Source organism: Schistocerca gregaria, chromosome 8 (genome assembly GCF_023897955.1).
Source record: "Schistocerca gregaria isolate iqSchGreg1 chromosome 8, iqSchGreg1.2, whole genome shotgun sequence".
Taxonomy (NCBI): Eukaryota; Metazoa; Arthropoda; class Insecta; order Orthoptera; family Acrididae; genus Schistocerca; species Schistocerca gregaria.
In genome coordinates, this window is record NC_064927.1 from 111,445,946 (window position 1) to 111,462,267 (window position 16,322).

At 43.4% G+C, this 16,322-nt stretch overlaps 1 protein-coding gene across 1 annotated transcript in view; it reads left to right on the top strand.

Annotated features, from left to right (window-relative positions):
- Positions 1 to 892: 892 nt before the first annotated feature.
- The window catches only part of LOC126285064 (dynein regulatory complex subunit 2-like), a 100,403-nt gene continuing 84,973 nt past the window's right edge, over positions 893 to 16,322 (top strand). Inside the window, exons 1-2 of the mRNA XM_049984387.1 lie at positions 893 to 988; positions 15,131 to 15,269. Of these exons, the coding sequence (XP_049840344.1) occupies positions 893 to 988; positions 15,131 to 15,269 (235 nt within the window). The remainder of the gene's footprint in view (positions 989 to 15,130; positions 15,270 to 16,322) is intronic.

Here is a 16,322-nt window from a genome sequence, read left to right on the forward strand (position 1 = left end):
ACTCATACTTCAAATAAGCATCATTGTATTTACGAAAGCAAAATTTTGGCTTCTTCTAGGGGTTCAGTTCACTAACTTCACTAACACAGTCACCTTTAGGTGTATTACATGATGGACTGGTACCGCATGTGGAAGGTTCGTCGTAATTGCATGAAGTCTGTCTTTTACGGCACGATTCTGTTTTAATCCACGCGTCCATAGTGAAATAAAATGAATCAAGCCGCCACAATAAACATGCATGCACACGTTATAACAACAAACAAACAAAACCACGTTGTCACAGTCATGAGTCACTTTGTTGCAAATGGAAGGGAAAGAGATATTGAACTACCGCAATTACCGATGAGTCCTGCGTCTGCGATGTTCTCGTTTCGCCCAGAACACGTTATTAAGCCACAATAGTTTCTTTCTTATAATGATTTTGTATACAGCTGTTCAGATTATAAAACTTTCCTGTGGGAATAAGATTTCATATTTTCAGTCGGTAAGACATTTTACTTAGTTATTATAAAAGTCGCCCGGCGACCCACAGTTTGGGAAGCACTAGCATAAATTATGACATTGTCAAAGTTTGAAAGTTTACTGCAATCGTAGTTCTTAAAGCAACTGCATGAGACATGTGAATTACAAATTTTCTGGAGAATGCTTTTAAAATTATGTGTTTCTCTAAACTGCAATTTCTTGGAAATTATGTTAACAAATTATTTTCATCATATTGAAACATGAACGCCTCCCCCCTCCCAGAATCGAACTGTGGATCCCGACTTTCAGTTGATATCTGATTAGCCTACAAATTTAACGGTGACCTACTGTCCTTCCAGAGCTTTATTGCGCACGTTGGTAGCTTTTCCCTGAAACCTGTGACTGCTTGCAGGACAAACTGACGCGTCACATGGCAGTATCGAGCGTCAACCGGAAGGCGGTGCAGCGCAAGTACCGGGACATCATCTACCGCACGCAGATGCCCATCCTCAAGCAGGACGTCGAGGTAAGTCGAGTGAGCAGCGGCTGGTTCCGAGGCTCCTCTGTGCGCAGCAGAGAAGCGCTTCCGAGATGCCCCTTATTTGCAGATAAGGGCAGATGTTACTTTATTTCCAGTTTTATTATGTCACATACGTGAAGTGAATGTCTCAGAGTGCGGAGTGAGGACCGAGCGATAGGTTCCCACGCTGACTCAAAGAGGCAGTTGACCATCTGCCTCTTTCAGAGCCAGTGGGGTGAGGTGCCGATGCAAGAATCGTGGCGGCAGCGAAGAGATACGTAGGGAAAGCATATTTATTCTGGTGCGGATCAAGTAATTGTTATTAACAAATATTTGCTAGCAAAAGTCGCCTTTTGCCACTCAGAAATTAGGGGGAGTGTGTGGGCCCTTGTCCACGACAAGAATATCCGCCGGCCGCCAGTCCGGTAAATTCTCCGGGTTCGTAGTGACACATTGTTTCTTATGAGGGATTGTCCACTGGACGACACGGCAAAACGACAGGCTCGGCTGCCCGATGTACCTCCGGTTGCCCACTGCAAAGCCGGCAGCCGGGTTCTCAGTTGGACATGTTGGAACATCTCTGCGTGTCCACGAGCCGGCAGCTCGCGGGGTGCCGTGAGAGTTGATTGCGTTGGTATAGGAATGACCAGTCCTGTGGAATAAGACAACCGAAAAATGTAAGGATAGACGACTGACTTCGGAAGCGTAGAAGGATGTGTGTAGACAACTTAAAGACGATTTTAAAACGCTTGGAGATAAGGAAGGAAATGATACAGGTATGTAGTTTAACTTCATCTCAAATTTATTTTGCTTCATTTTCACACCACATTCCTTCTCGCCATACTATTGTTTGTTTCACATAAAATATAAATACATTAGGCGAACAGAATTTTCCCATTTTCAGAAACAAGGTAATTAACGAACTGATTTCTGATAGTGTTCACTGACACGCCAGCTCGTACTGCTGGTGTACGTGGCAGTTCAGGTCAGAGTCCACATCTATAGTCGTACCCGCATGCAGAGTATTAAGACCTTCTTCTTCATGGATGAAATTTTGTAGAAGAGTACGAGTCTTCACCATGTCAGTCGCAAAATCAGTGGAGACATTTAAAGGTCGGTGAAAAATCCTCCATTTATTCGCCATTGTGCCAAAAGCACACTCTACAAATTGTCTTGCTGTGCTTAAGCGATACTTAAAAATACCCTTAATGATATCAAACCGCGCGGGATTAGCCGAGCGGTCTCAGGCGCTGCAGTCATGGACTGTGCGACTGGTTCCGGCGGAGATTCGAGTCCTCCCTCGGGCATGGCTGGGTGTGTTTGTCCTTAGGATAATTTAGGTTAAATAGTGTGTAATCTTAGGGACTGATGACCTTAGCAGTTAAGTCCCATAAGATTTCACACACATATGAACATTTGATATCAAGATCTCGGCCACCATAGGGACGAAGTAAATTATTATGCAATGCAAACGCTTCATATGCAACGAAAACATAAGGTGATTCACCTGGAATATTTTGGAATACCCTAGGAGGAGGTAGGTTCAGTGTGTTTGTCTGCAACTTTTTCCATAAAGACGTTTCTTTCAAAACACTTGAGTCACAATCTTTACATTGCTTCATCCGCATAAATAAAATTATAATTTGTATCCACTTCCACCATCAGAACTAACGTATAATATCCTTTATAATTGAAAAACATTGATCCACTTTATTGCGGTTTGATAACTCTGATATGTTTATCATCAATGGCTCCTACGCAGTTTGGAAATATTGCAGTATTTTTCAAACTGATGCGCTATATTCAGTCAGTCATTTTCCTCCAGAATGGTTGTATATGTGTTATGCAATAACAATCACATCTTAATAGAAACCACACGTACAATTCTAGTAACTGTTTTTATTCCCAGTCTGAAACTGTAATGGAGATCGGTGAAAGTATTTCCTGTTGCAAGGTACCTGAACTGAGGAAAACCTATGGGTTTGATTCTACTCCGGATTTCTTTTCTTTTCAGGAAAGGTGGTAGTAAAAAATTGGGCGAACATAAGAGACAACTGGATGAAATGCCACAGAAAATTAAACGAAGGAAATAAGAGCGGTTCTGGAGCAAGCAAGAAGAGGAAATACGTATTTTATGAGCAGCAACATTTTCTAAAAAAAATAAAAATAACTGACAGACGAGGAACTTCATCAAATATGCCGGATAATAGTGACGAAGTAAACCCCGCTGACAATCAGTCTGAAAAACATTGTCACCAAGTTAAAGAAACGCCGCAGAAAAACAAAACAGCTAGAAATGAGTTGGACAGAAAAATGATGAGTATCAATGACGCCTCTATTGAGCAGGGCCACAGTAGAAGTATGTCGTTATTTAGGGGGATTGCCCCAACTGTAGATAAATTTAAGGATGACGATATCGTGAACTTCCAGTACGAAGTCATGAACTTATAAAAAGAAGTAGGTCGAAACCACAGTACAGAAACACGCATCAGCAATCTGCCCAAGATTCCTGGAACTGTGCGTCACAGGAATACCAGACTTTTGGTGGTACATCATCGTACCACACACCAAGGCAAATCAAGATAGCAACTATTCGGCGTACACTTCTGCAGAGCACTATCAAGTATCACCTTGTACAAGGCCAGCTAATGAACACATGTCTTTGGAAACGTATGCGAGTCCTGCATCCACCGTATCCAACATTTCCGAGATATTTCATTTTTGAAACTAATTCTAAATCGAACATTGTTTCTTTCATGTTAATGGAAATAAGAAAACCCTATTCACTGTCATTCTACCTTGTTTATCAAGAGCGTTTTTAAATTGTGACGTAAATTTTTGATACAGCAAATTAATAGTTTCTAATAAGTCAATTTCAGTTGTATACTTACCTCAGTGTCACTGCAAGCATTTCAGTAGGAGATATGCAGTTTCGCATATTGGTGTCTTCATGTTCCAAATGAGTTTGTAAAATTGACAGTAATTTGTCAAACGTTGTTTTCGACATCCTGTAAAAATTAAAGTGCATCGTGTCGCTCTGTCGTAGTTTCTCATGTAGCGTACTGAAGGCACCAAATTTAAATCGACGTAAAATAATATAATGCAACGAGAGTGCAAAGGTCGCTGTTATCCATCCTACTGCTCCGTTGCGCAGTATTTCCGGCGCCGTCTCCGTGGACAAGGGCGTCCGGTTTTCTGCCGGCCGGCAGAAACGTCGATCCGGCGAATATTCTTGTCGTGGACAAGGGGTCTATGGGTCGTAAATAGTGTCTTTCAGTAGTTTTACAATGCCACAAGACGTTGATGCTAATTAATGAGCCGGCCGCGGTGGTCTCGCGGTTCTAGGCGCGCAGTCCGGAACCGTGCGACTGCTACGGTCGCAGGTTCGAATCCTGCCTCGGGCATGGATGTGTGTGATGTCCTTAGGTTAGTTAGGTTTAAGTAGTTCAAAGTTATAGGGGACTAATTACCACAGCAGTTGAGTCCCATAGTGCTCAGAGCCTAATAAATGAATGAATAACTTTGGTATAAACGATCATGTACGATCTTACTCGAACTATACCGATTGTACGCTCAAGCTACAGACGGTGCACCGTAGTCGGCAGTCGTCTATAGGTTGCCTTTCAATCGAGTCGTGCGGTAGACCAAGCTCTCTTACGGTTAATAGTTAGCTTATAATCAGAGTGGACAAGTTGATTTTACGGTGTTTCTTAAATAAACGCACCGTAATGGCATGTCGTGTAAAAATTATTTGCACAAAACGAGTTCTTCTCGCTTTATTACGTAAAATGCAGAAAGTAGTATTGCACTTTCAGAATCTGACGGCGATGCTACGGCTCTACAAGGCGACATAAAACTACCAGCGCATTTCCTCATAACAGGTAGGAAGAATTCATTCGCGGTGGCTCACTAAGTCAGTTCAAGGACGGACTGGCTTAATTATCGCAAAACTTGGGTGCGAAAGCGTGGCCAGTTGTATTGTACGTCTCTTATAGCCCCATCTACGGACTCGCCGGTTAAACTAAGACATTTCTAGAGACTTAGTACGAGTGGGCGGTTCTTGCGGGCTCGGCTTCCTCGTTTGCCGATCCACATAACCACGTAGGACAAAAAAATCTGCAATATTCAGGAGGAATCACTTAAATAGCGTCCAACACTGCCTTTGCACTCCATAATGTTTGTCGCGGAAGACAGCTTGGGGTGCGGTCGACTCGTCGCTGCTGAGGCCTGTCCCGTTGCTCGACGGTGGTCCTCCTGCAGACATCCAGCGTGTGAGGATGCTGCTCCAAAGCATGCTCAGTCTGGTGCGCGTCTACATCTACATACACACACCGCAAACCACCGTCACCGTATGGCGCCTGCTGGAGGTACCTCATTCCCTTTATCTTCCACTGTCTATTTGGTCTATTTGCCTCCGTTTTTTTTTTTTTTTTTTTTTTTTTCATCAGTCTGCTGACTGGTTTGATGCGGCCCGCCACGAATTCCTTTCCTATGCTAACTTCTTCATCTCAGAGTAGCACTTGCAACCTACGTCCTCAATTATTTGCTTGTCATATTCCAATCTCTGTCTTCCTCTACAGTTTTTGCCCTCTACAGCTCCCTCTAGTACCATGGAAGTCATTCCCTCGTGTCTTAGCAGATGTCCTATCATCCTGTCCCTTCTCCTTATCAGTGATTCCCACATATTCCTTTCGTCTCCGATTCTGCGTAGAACCTCCTCATTCCTTACCTTATCAGTCCACCTAATTTTCAACATTCGTCTACAGCACCACATCTCAAATGCTTCGATTATCTTCTGTTCCGGTTTTCCCACAGTCCATGTCTCACTACCATACAATGCTGTACTCCAGACGTACATCCTCAGAAATTTCTTCCTCAAATTAAGGCCGGTATTTGATATTAGTAGACTTCTCTTGGCCAGAAATGCCTTTTTTGCCGTAGCGAGTCTGCTTTTGATGTCCTCCTTGCTCCGTCCGTCATTGGTTATTTTACTGCCTAGGTAGCAGAATTCCTTAACTTCATTGACTTCGTGACCATCAATCCTGATGTTAAGTTTCTCGCTGTTCTCATTTCTACTACTTCTCATTATCTTCGTCTTTCCCCGATTTACTCTCAAACCATACTGTGTACTCATTAGACTGTTCATTCCGTTCAGCAGATCATTTAATTCTTCTTCACTTTCACTCAGGATAGAAATGTCATCAGCGAATCGTATCATTGATATCCTTTCATCTTGTATGTTAATTCCACTCCTGAACCTTTCTTTTATTTCCATAATTGCTTCCTCGATGTACAGATTGAAGAGTAGGGGCGAAAGGCCACAGCCTTGTCTTACACCCTTCTTAATACGAGCACTTCGTTCTTGATCGTCCACTCTTATTATTACCTCTTGGTTGTTGTACATATTGTACATGACCCGTCTCTCCCTGTAGCTTACCCCTACTTTTTTCAGAATCTTGAACAGCTTGCCTCCGTATGAGCCCTAATTTCTAGCATCTTACCTTCGTGGTCCTTACGCTACATAACGTTCGTGAAATTTAGTATCCTTCTGCGTTCAGGTGCAAATCCCTCTTCTCTAAATTTCCTCAACAGCATTTTGCGGAAAGAACGTCGTCCTCCTGGGATTCTCATTTGTGTTCACGAAGCGCCTCCGTTATACCCGCGTGTTGATCCAACTTGCCGGTAATAAATGTGGCACCACGGTTCCGAACAACTGCGATGTCTTCCTTTAATCCTACCAAACACTGAAGCAGTAGTCACGAAAAGATCGCACAACTGATTTACACAGTCTCCTTTATAGATGAGAACTCACCTGATAAACGAAACTCGACAGTTCGCCGTCTTTACTAGCGGCCTTACATTACGATTCTGTTTCACATCACTTTGCAACGCCTGGATTCTTAAGCAATGTAACTATGTCAACAAGTACACTACTAAGACTGTTATCGAACATTATGGGATTGTTTTCCCAACTCATCTACATAATCTTACATTTTCCTACTTTTAGGAAAAGCTGCTATTTATCGTGTTAAATAGGAATTGAGTCCAAGTCATCTTACGTCTTCCTCCACCCACTCACCGGTGACACCTTCTCGTACTGCACAGCATGATCAGTAAACAGTTGCAGATTGCTGCTCATCCTGTGCTAATTTACTTATATAGGTAACAAGAGCGGTCCTGTGAGATTCCCCTAAAGTGAGGTGGCGTGGTTGTGGTTGTAGTTGAGCATACCCTTGAGGTGCAAGACTATACACCGCGTAATCGGAAAATGGAGTGAAGCTACCTACGCAGTCATGCCAATTTACTTTTAAAACGTAATGAAACAAGTCGCGCAATGGATAGCCTCTCATTGAACCGAATTTAAGAGGGGTAGGTCCATATTTACTGAAAATTTATGAGAATGATGCAAATTTATTCGAGCATTTTATTTGTTTGGTTACTGTGCCCTCGTTCTTCACTAAAGATTTACCATAAAGATCACTCTTCACATTTATGTTACCTCCCATATTCTCTTTACGCTTTGCTAAACTTCCTCATTGTTTCTCGTTTTCCACTATACTTCTGTTTCTCTTGCAAATCTTCTTTCTAGTACCTCTAGTCCCGATAATTAGTAATTCATTGTTAAGCAGTCGCAAACATATACACATTTTGGCAGAATTGTTATAGTTCCATATGCCGGTATTTATGGACCTATATCTCTTTCGTAGTTGAGATGTTCGCTTTTCTCAGTCTGTTACTCAATTTTTCTATTGCATATCATTCTCAATAATTTACCTATATCACCAAGTTTCTATTTTATTTGAAATTAGCACATAGTTTTGTTATTTACGTTTGACAGGAGCTTTGTTTCTTCTCTGGAGATTCTAAGACGAAGTTCGTCCGCCAGCGTCTCTAAAAGACTTATACTCGTTATTTATTACGTTAGATTTTCTGCAAATATCAAAAATTTATCATTAATTTCTGTAGAACTTCCATGAATAATAATTGCATTAATGCTGCAATTTTTAAAATTCTTAATTCCATGCCTCTAGCTGAACAGTTTTCTGATTTGCAATGTACAGTACAGGTAACGGACAGTGTCCATGCTTCTAAGTCGAAATGCTGCTATAATCATTTTTTAAATTTCATTTCTTATTCTTATGTAAAATAATTTTTTTATGGTTGTGACTATTTTTTCTGCCTTAGAATGGTGAACTTTGTTGTTAGCCCCACACTGGGCGTCTATTAATTTTGTTAGTAGTCCATAATGGAAAGCTACTTCTGCAGTGAACAACTGCTAAATCGGCTTGGTGAAGCTCATTAAATGGTAACAGATTTCACAATGATTTCCAGCCTGAGAGGCTAATTTGCATCAACGACGTGTATTAACTATGAAAGTATTTGCAGTCAGTAAATAATAAAATATTAGGTATGTCAGCTGCAGGTAATTCAATTAAAATGTATTATGATTGCTGCCATTTCCACGAAATAATTGTATATTTTGCGCCGTGGCTAAATTGACTGCACCTAGTCTTTAAAACAATATTTACGAAACAGTTAACATTTCTCCATCACACAGAAAGATCAAAAAGAAAATATAAACGTGACCACAGTGTTAATAACATCAGCCCCCGGTAGCTGAGTACTCAACGTGACAGAATGTCAATCCTAAGGGCCCGGGCTCGATTCCCGGCTGGGTCGGAGATTTTCTCCGTTCAGGGCTGGGTGTTGTGTTGTCCTAACCATCATCACTTCATCCCCATCGACGCGCAAGTCACCGAAGTGGCGTCAAATGGAAAGACCTGCACTCGGCGAACGGTCGACCCCACGGGAGGCCCTACTCACACGACATCTATTTAGTGTTAATAATTGTATGGGGGTGTTTCCCTGGGTATTAGTTGTTGCTCTGTGACAAACATAACACTGCAACGTGAACTTTTACAGCGGCATGTCATTGAATTTCATTATCAGGCAATGAGTGGTTGTGTGTGTCGCCTAGCGAGTCGTAGAACAACATGTTCTAGGTAGCGGCGGCCTGATGGCGGCGCCAGAGTGTTGACTTATGTGTGACAACTCGTGGCAACGAGGCGGATGTCTACCAACAACGTAACAAACCGACGCTCATCATCTGAGTCCGCAACAAAAGTCATGAACAATCGCTCAGCGAAGTAGCAGCGAAGTGCCCCTCACTTGGAAGATCTCGCCCCCCTCCTTCCCCTTCTCCATAGCGTTCTGCAAAATTTGCGCTGGCTGTGTCTTTACATCTGACTGGCCAGCCTTCATTCTTTGTCTCGCTAGTTAAACTCTTTGTTAACCACTTTCGCTGATTTTGAGCAATCTACATCTACATCTACATCCATACTCCGCAAGCCACCTGGCGGTGTGTGGCGGAGGGTACCCTGAGTACCTCTATGGGTTCTCCCTTCTATTCCAGTCTCGTATTGTACGTGGAAAGAAGGATTGTCGGTATGCTTCTGTGTGGGCTCTAATCTCTCTGATTTTATCCTCATGGTCTCTTCGCGAGATATACGTAGAAGGGAGCAATATACTGCTTGACTCTTCGGTGAAGGTATGTTCTCGAAACTTTAACAAAAGCCCGTACCGAGCTACTGAGCGTCTCTCCTGCAGAGTCTTCCACTGGAGTTTATCTATCATCTCCGTAACGCCGTCGCAATTACTAAATGATCCTGTAACGAAGCGCGCTGCTCTCCGTTGGATCTTCTCTATCTCTTCTATCAACCCTGGGGCGGATCCCACACTGCTGAGCAGTATTCAAGCATTGGGCGAACAAGCGTACTGTAACCTACTTCCTTTGTTGTCGGATTGCATTTCCTTAGGATTCTTCCAATGAATCTCAGTCTGGCATCTGCTTTACCGACGATCAACTTTATATGATCATTCCATTTCAAATCACTCCTAATGAGTACTCCCAGATAATTTATGGAATTAACTGCTTCCAGTTGCTGACCTGCTATTTTGTAGCTAAATGATAAGGGACCTATCTTTCTATGTATTCGCATCACATTACGCTTGTCTACATTGAGATTCAATTGCCATTCCGTGCACCATGCGTCAATTCGCTGCAGATCCTCCTGCATTTCAGTACAATTTTCCATTCTTGCAACCTCTCGATACATCACAGCATCATCTGCAAAAAGCCTCAGTGAACTTCCGATGTCATCCACCAGGTCATTTATGTATATTGTGAATAGCAAAGGTCCTATGACACTCCCCTGCGGCACACCTGAAATCACTCTTACTTCGGAAGACTTCTCTCCATTGAGAATGACATGCTGCGTTCTGTTATCTAGGAGCTCCTCAATCCAATCACACAATTGATCTGATAGTCCGTATGCTCTTACTTTGTTCATTAAACAACTGTGGGGAACTGTGTCAAACGCCTTGCGGAAGTCAAGAAACACGGCATCTACCTGTGAACCCGTGTCTAAGGCCCTCTGAGTCTCGTGGACGAATAGCGCGAGCTGGGTTTCACTCGACCGTCTTTTTCGAAACCCATGCTGATTCCTACAGAGTAGATTTCTAGTCTCCAGAAAAGTCATTATACTCGAACATAATACGTGTTCCAAAATTCTACAACTGATCGACGTTAGAGATATAGGTCTATAGTTCTGCACATCTGTTCTACGTCCCTTCTTGAAAACGGGGATGACCTGTGCCCTTTTCCAATCCTTTGGAACGCTTCGCTCTTCTAGAGACCTACGGTACACCGCTGCAAGAAGGGGGGCAAGTTCCTTCGCGTACTCTGTGTAAAATCGAACTGGTATTCCATCAGGACCAGCGGCCTTTCCTCTTTTGAGCGATTTTAATTGTTTCTCTAACCCTCTGTCGTCTACTTCGATATCTACCATTTTGTCAACTGTGCGACAATCTAGAGAAGGAAGCACAGTGCAGTCTTCCTCTGTGAAACAGCTTTGGAAGAAGACATTTAGTATTTCGGCCTTTAATCTGTCATCCTCTGTTTCAGTACCATTTTGGTCACAGAGTGTCTGGACATTTTGTTTTGATCCACCTACCGCTTTGACATAGGACCAAAATTTCTTAGGATTTTCTGCCAAGTCAGTACTTAGAACTTTACTTTCGAATTCATTGAAAGCCTCTCGCATAGCCCTCCTCACACTGCATTTCGCTTCGCGTAATTTTTGTTTGTCTGCAAGGCTTTGGCTATGTTTATGTTTGCTGTGAAGTTCCCTTTGCTTCCGCAGCAGTTTTCTAACTCGGTTGTTGTACCACGGTGGCTCTTTCCCATCTCTTACGATCTTGCTTGGCACATACTCATCTAACGCATATTGTACCATGGTTTTGAACTTTGTCCACTGATCCTCAACACTGTCTGTACTTGAGACAAAACTTTTGTGTTGAGCCACCAAGTACTCTGAAATCTGCTTTTTGTCACTTTTGCTAAACAGAAAAATCTTCCTACCTTTTTTAATATTTCTATTTACGGCTGAAATCATCGATGCAGTAACCGCTTTATGATCGCTGATTCCCTGTTCTGCATTAACTGATTCAAATAGTTCGGGTCTGTTTGTCATCAGAAGGTCTAATATGTTATCGCCACGAGTCGGTTTTCTGTTTAACTGCTCAAGGTAGTTTTCAGAAAGCACTTAAAAATATTTCACTGGATTCTTTGTCCCTGCCACCCGTTATGAGCGTTTGAGTCTCCCAGTCTATATCCGGCAAATTAAAATCTCCACCCAGAACTATAACATGGTGGGGAAATCTACTCGAAATATTTTCCAAATTATTCTTCAGGTGCTGAGCCACAACAGCTGCTGAGCCCGGGGGCCTATAGAGACATCCAATTACCATGTCTGAGCCTGCTTTAACCGTGACCTTCACCCAAATCATTTCACAATTCGAATCTCCGTCAATTTCCTTCGATACTATTGCACTTCTTATCGCTATAAACACGCCTCCCCCTTCACTGTCCAGCCTATCTCTGCGGTATACATTCCAATCCGAGTTTAGGATTTCATTACTGTTTTGCGTCTGGTTTCAGCCAACTTTTGTTCCTAGTACTATATGGACGTTGTGACCGTTTATTAATGAGAGCAGTTCTGGGACCTTTCTATAGACGCTCCTGCAGTTTACTATAAGCACATTAATATTGTTATTCCTTGTTGCATTTTGCCTACTCCTGCCTTGCCGCGTCTCAGGAGGCGTCTTGTCGGGCCTAGGGAGGGAATTCTCTAACCTAAAAAAACCCCATGTGCACTCCACACGTACTCCGCTACCCTCGTAGTCGCTTCCGGCGTGTAGTGCACGCCTGACCTATTCAGGGGGACCCTACATTTCTCCACCCGATAGCGGAGGTCAAGAAATTTGCACCCCAGCTCTCCGCAGAATCGTCTGAGCCTCTGGTTTAAGCCTTCCACTCGGCTCCAAACCAGAGGACCGCGATCGGTTCTGGGAACGATACTACAAATAGTTAGCTCTGATTCCACCCCGCGAGCGAGGCTTTCCGCCTTCACCAACTCCGCCAACCGCCTGTACGAACTGAGGATGACCTCTGAACCCAGACGGCAGGAGTCATTGGTGCCGACATGAGCAACAATTTGCTGCTCAAAAAGGAAACACACAATAGTAACCTTTGAGAAGTGCCCACGAAAAGTTCATTTATAGATACGTCACAGTTCTTGCTGCATTTCACTGACCTACATTTTTATTACCTACAATTAGTATCAGCATCTAAAATACACACATGAAAAAAGTTTTGCGTCACCTCGGTTACGAGAGTTCCGGAAACTGTACAAAAAATTTGAATAGAGATCAACATAAACATTATTACCGCCCTTTTAATGCTCATGAAAACGACACATTGCATGTTGTACCACCATACAGCGAAACCTTCAGAGGTGGTGGTCCAGATTGCTGCACACACCGATAACTCTAATACCCAGTAGCACGTCCTCTTGCATTGATGCATGCCTGTATTCGTCGTGGCATACTATCCACAAGTTCATAAAGGCACTGTTGGTCCACATTGTCCCACTCCTCAACGACGATTCGGCGTAGATCCCTCAGAGTGGTTGGTGGGTCACCTCGTCTACAAACAGCCCTTTTCAGTCCATCCCAGGCATATTCGATAGGGTTCATGTCTGGAGAACTCTAGTGGAGCCATGTCGTTATCCTGAAGGAAGTCATTCACAAGAAGTGCACGATGGAGGCGCGAATTGTCGTCCATGAAGACGAATGCCGAGCCAATATGCTGCCGATATGGTTGCACTATCGTTCGGAAGATGGCATTCACGTATCGTACAGCCGTTACGGCGCTTTCCATGACCACCAGCGGCCTACGTCGACCCCACATAATGCCACCTCAAAAGGGAACCTCCCCCTTGCTGACTCGCTGGACAGAGTGTCTAAGGCGTTCGGCCTGACCGAGTTGCCTCCGACGGCATAAGCGACACTCATCGGTGAAGAGGACGTGATGCCAATCCTGAGTGCCCCATTCGGCATGCTATTGGGCCCATCTGTACCATGCTGCATGGTGTCGTGGTTGCAAAGATGGACCTCGCTATGTATGTCGGGAGTGAAGTTGCGCATCATGCAGCCTATTGTGCACAGTTTGAGCCGTAACAAAAGTCATGTGGCTGCACGAAAAGCATAATTCAACTTGGTGGCGTTGATGTCAGGGTTCCTCCGAGCCATAATCCACAAGTAGCGGACATGTACTGCAGTAGTAGCCCTTGGGCAGCCTGAGGGAACTGTCCTGTCTCTCTTTTATCTCCATGTCCAAACAGCATCGCTTTGGTTCACTTCCCTACTTGAGAGGCCTTCCTGGCACAAACTAACATTGCGGACGCATTGCAATTGCAGTATTGATCATCTAGGCATGGTTGAACTACAGACAACAAGAGCCGCATACCTCCTTCCTGGTAGAATGACTGGAACGGATCGGCTGTCGGACCCCCTCCGTCTAATAGGCGCTGCTCATGCATGGTTGTTTACATCTTTGGGCGGGCGTAGTGACATCTTTGAACAGTCAAAGAGACTGTGTCTACGATACGATATCCACAGTGAACGTCTATGTTCAGGAGTTTTGGGAACCAGGGTAATGAAAAACATTTTTTTATGTGTGTAGTAAATCATATTTTAGTTGCAGATTATAATTGGTTTTGCAGGAGTGTGCTAGCTCTAAAACATTGAAAAAATAAGAAACGCAGGTCATCGACTTTTGTTGTCAACACACGGTGTTTGTTATTAGTGCACAAACAAAAAAATGTAAAACTGGATAAAAAGTTCTAAGTAGTTGGGCGTGCATATTGATGAAAACCTAATTGCTAAAACCATGTGGTTGACATGGTAAAGCGTTTATGTTCAGCTGACTTTGCCGCGAGAAGAATTATCAGCTTTGGAGCCACGGAAATCACTACGTAAACGCCTTTTTGCATACGAACTTCCAGCATGCTGGAGTAACTTGGGTCAGCAACTTCTGTTAATCAATAGAACGAAAAACCAGTATTATATGCAAATATTTTATTTCTCATTCGATAACTAATTTCAGGCCGAGACCCGTTTTCAAATCAACATAACAAAGCCAAAAATGGCATTTGCAACTTGGACTGGTTTTCCGTTCTATTGACTTTTCTGCATGACATGGGTAACTCCTAAATGTATTCTTTGCACAAAGAAGTTAACTAAAATTATATGTAGACTTAATAGACGTAAATACTACAGATATCTTTTTAAGAGATTGGAAGTTTTAACCTCAGGCTCACAGTATAATTATCCGCTGCTGGCATTTGTTCTCAACAATCCATCGCTATTTTAGAGTAATAGAGATACTAACTAGTAAACTACAGTACTATAGGAAAAAATGATCCCCACTTCTCTGTAGTAAATCTAACTTTGGCAGAAAAGAAATTAAATACGCAGCTGCAAAATTCCTTCATAATCTTCTCGTGACAAGAAAATATCTGACTGATAAGAGAAGTATTTTCAAACAGCCTCTTTACCGTACACGCATTTTTGAATAAAAATAAGCAGTGAACCGCAAACTAGTGAATGATTAGAACGTAACAGTATACATATTTTTTAATGATGTATGCACTTTTTGTTCAATTGATACATTTCATGTCACTTTTGAATATGATCCGTGGTACATTTAACTTAAAAGCACCTCTGTTGTTGCTGCAACTGTCGCAGACAATGTGGCATCGGTTCGACTTCGGGCTGGAGCTAAAGAACTACGTGATAAGCAGTCTTCTGGACGAGATCGATTTTGAAGACTGGCAGGCGTTCTACAACCAGAGGGACCACACAGCCGCCGTCGACAGGCTGCTCGGTGAGTGGCATCTCTTCCAGAACCAGAAACTCGGCCGCAAGTGGAGCGCCTGCGACCGGCCTACTCTGATCCTCTCACACTGTTGTTTAACACTGGCTGAAATGTTCGCTTCCATTTCGTGCACTTTTACAGTACGCTGCTAGCGTCCACGATTTACACTGAGGTGACGAAAGTCACGGGATGCCTCCTAACATCGTGTCGAACCTACGTTTGTCTGGCGTACTGCAGCAACTCGACGTGGCTTCGACCCAGCAAGTCGCAGGAAGCCCCTGCAGAAATACTGAGCCATGCTGCCTCTAAAGTCGTCCATAGTTGCGAAAGTTCTGCCGATGCAGGATTTTATGCACGAACTGACCTCTCAATTATATCCCATAAATGTGCTCAAATGTGTGTGAAATCTTATGGAACTTAACTGCTAAGGTCAGCAGTCCCTAAGCCTACACACTACTTAACCTAAATTATCCTAAGGACAAACAGACACATCCATGCCCAAGGGAGGACTCGAACCTCCGCCGGGATCAGCCGCACAGTCCATGACTGCAGCGCCTAGACCGCTGAGATAATCCCGCGCGGCTCCCATAAATGGACGATGGGATTCATGTCGGTGATCAGGGTGGCTAAAGCATTCGCTCGAATTGTCCACAATGTTCTTCAAACAAGTGTCTCATCCATAAAAAATTCCATCCTTGTTTAGGAATATGAAGACCATGAATGGCTACAAATGGTCTCCAAGTAGCCGAACATAACCATTTACAGTCAATGATCGGTCCTGTTGGAACAGACGACCCAGTTCATTCCATCTAAACACAGCCCATATCATTATGAAGCCACTACCAGCTTAGGATCAAAGCGATATGGTCACGATCCCAGGAAGGGTGCTGCAGGCTATGCCCAGCTGTTATCCAAGGCATTCGCGTTGATCGTCTGCTGCCATAGCCCATTAACGCCGAATCTGACCGCACTGTCCCAGCGCATATGTTCAACGTGCGTCCCAAATTAATTTCTGCAGTTACTTCTCGGAGTGTTGTTTGTCTACTAGCACTGACAATTCTA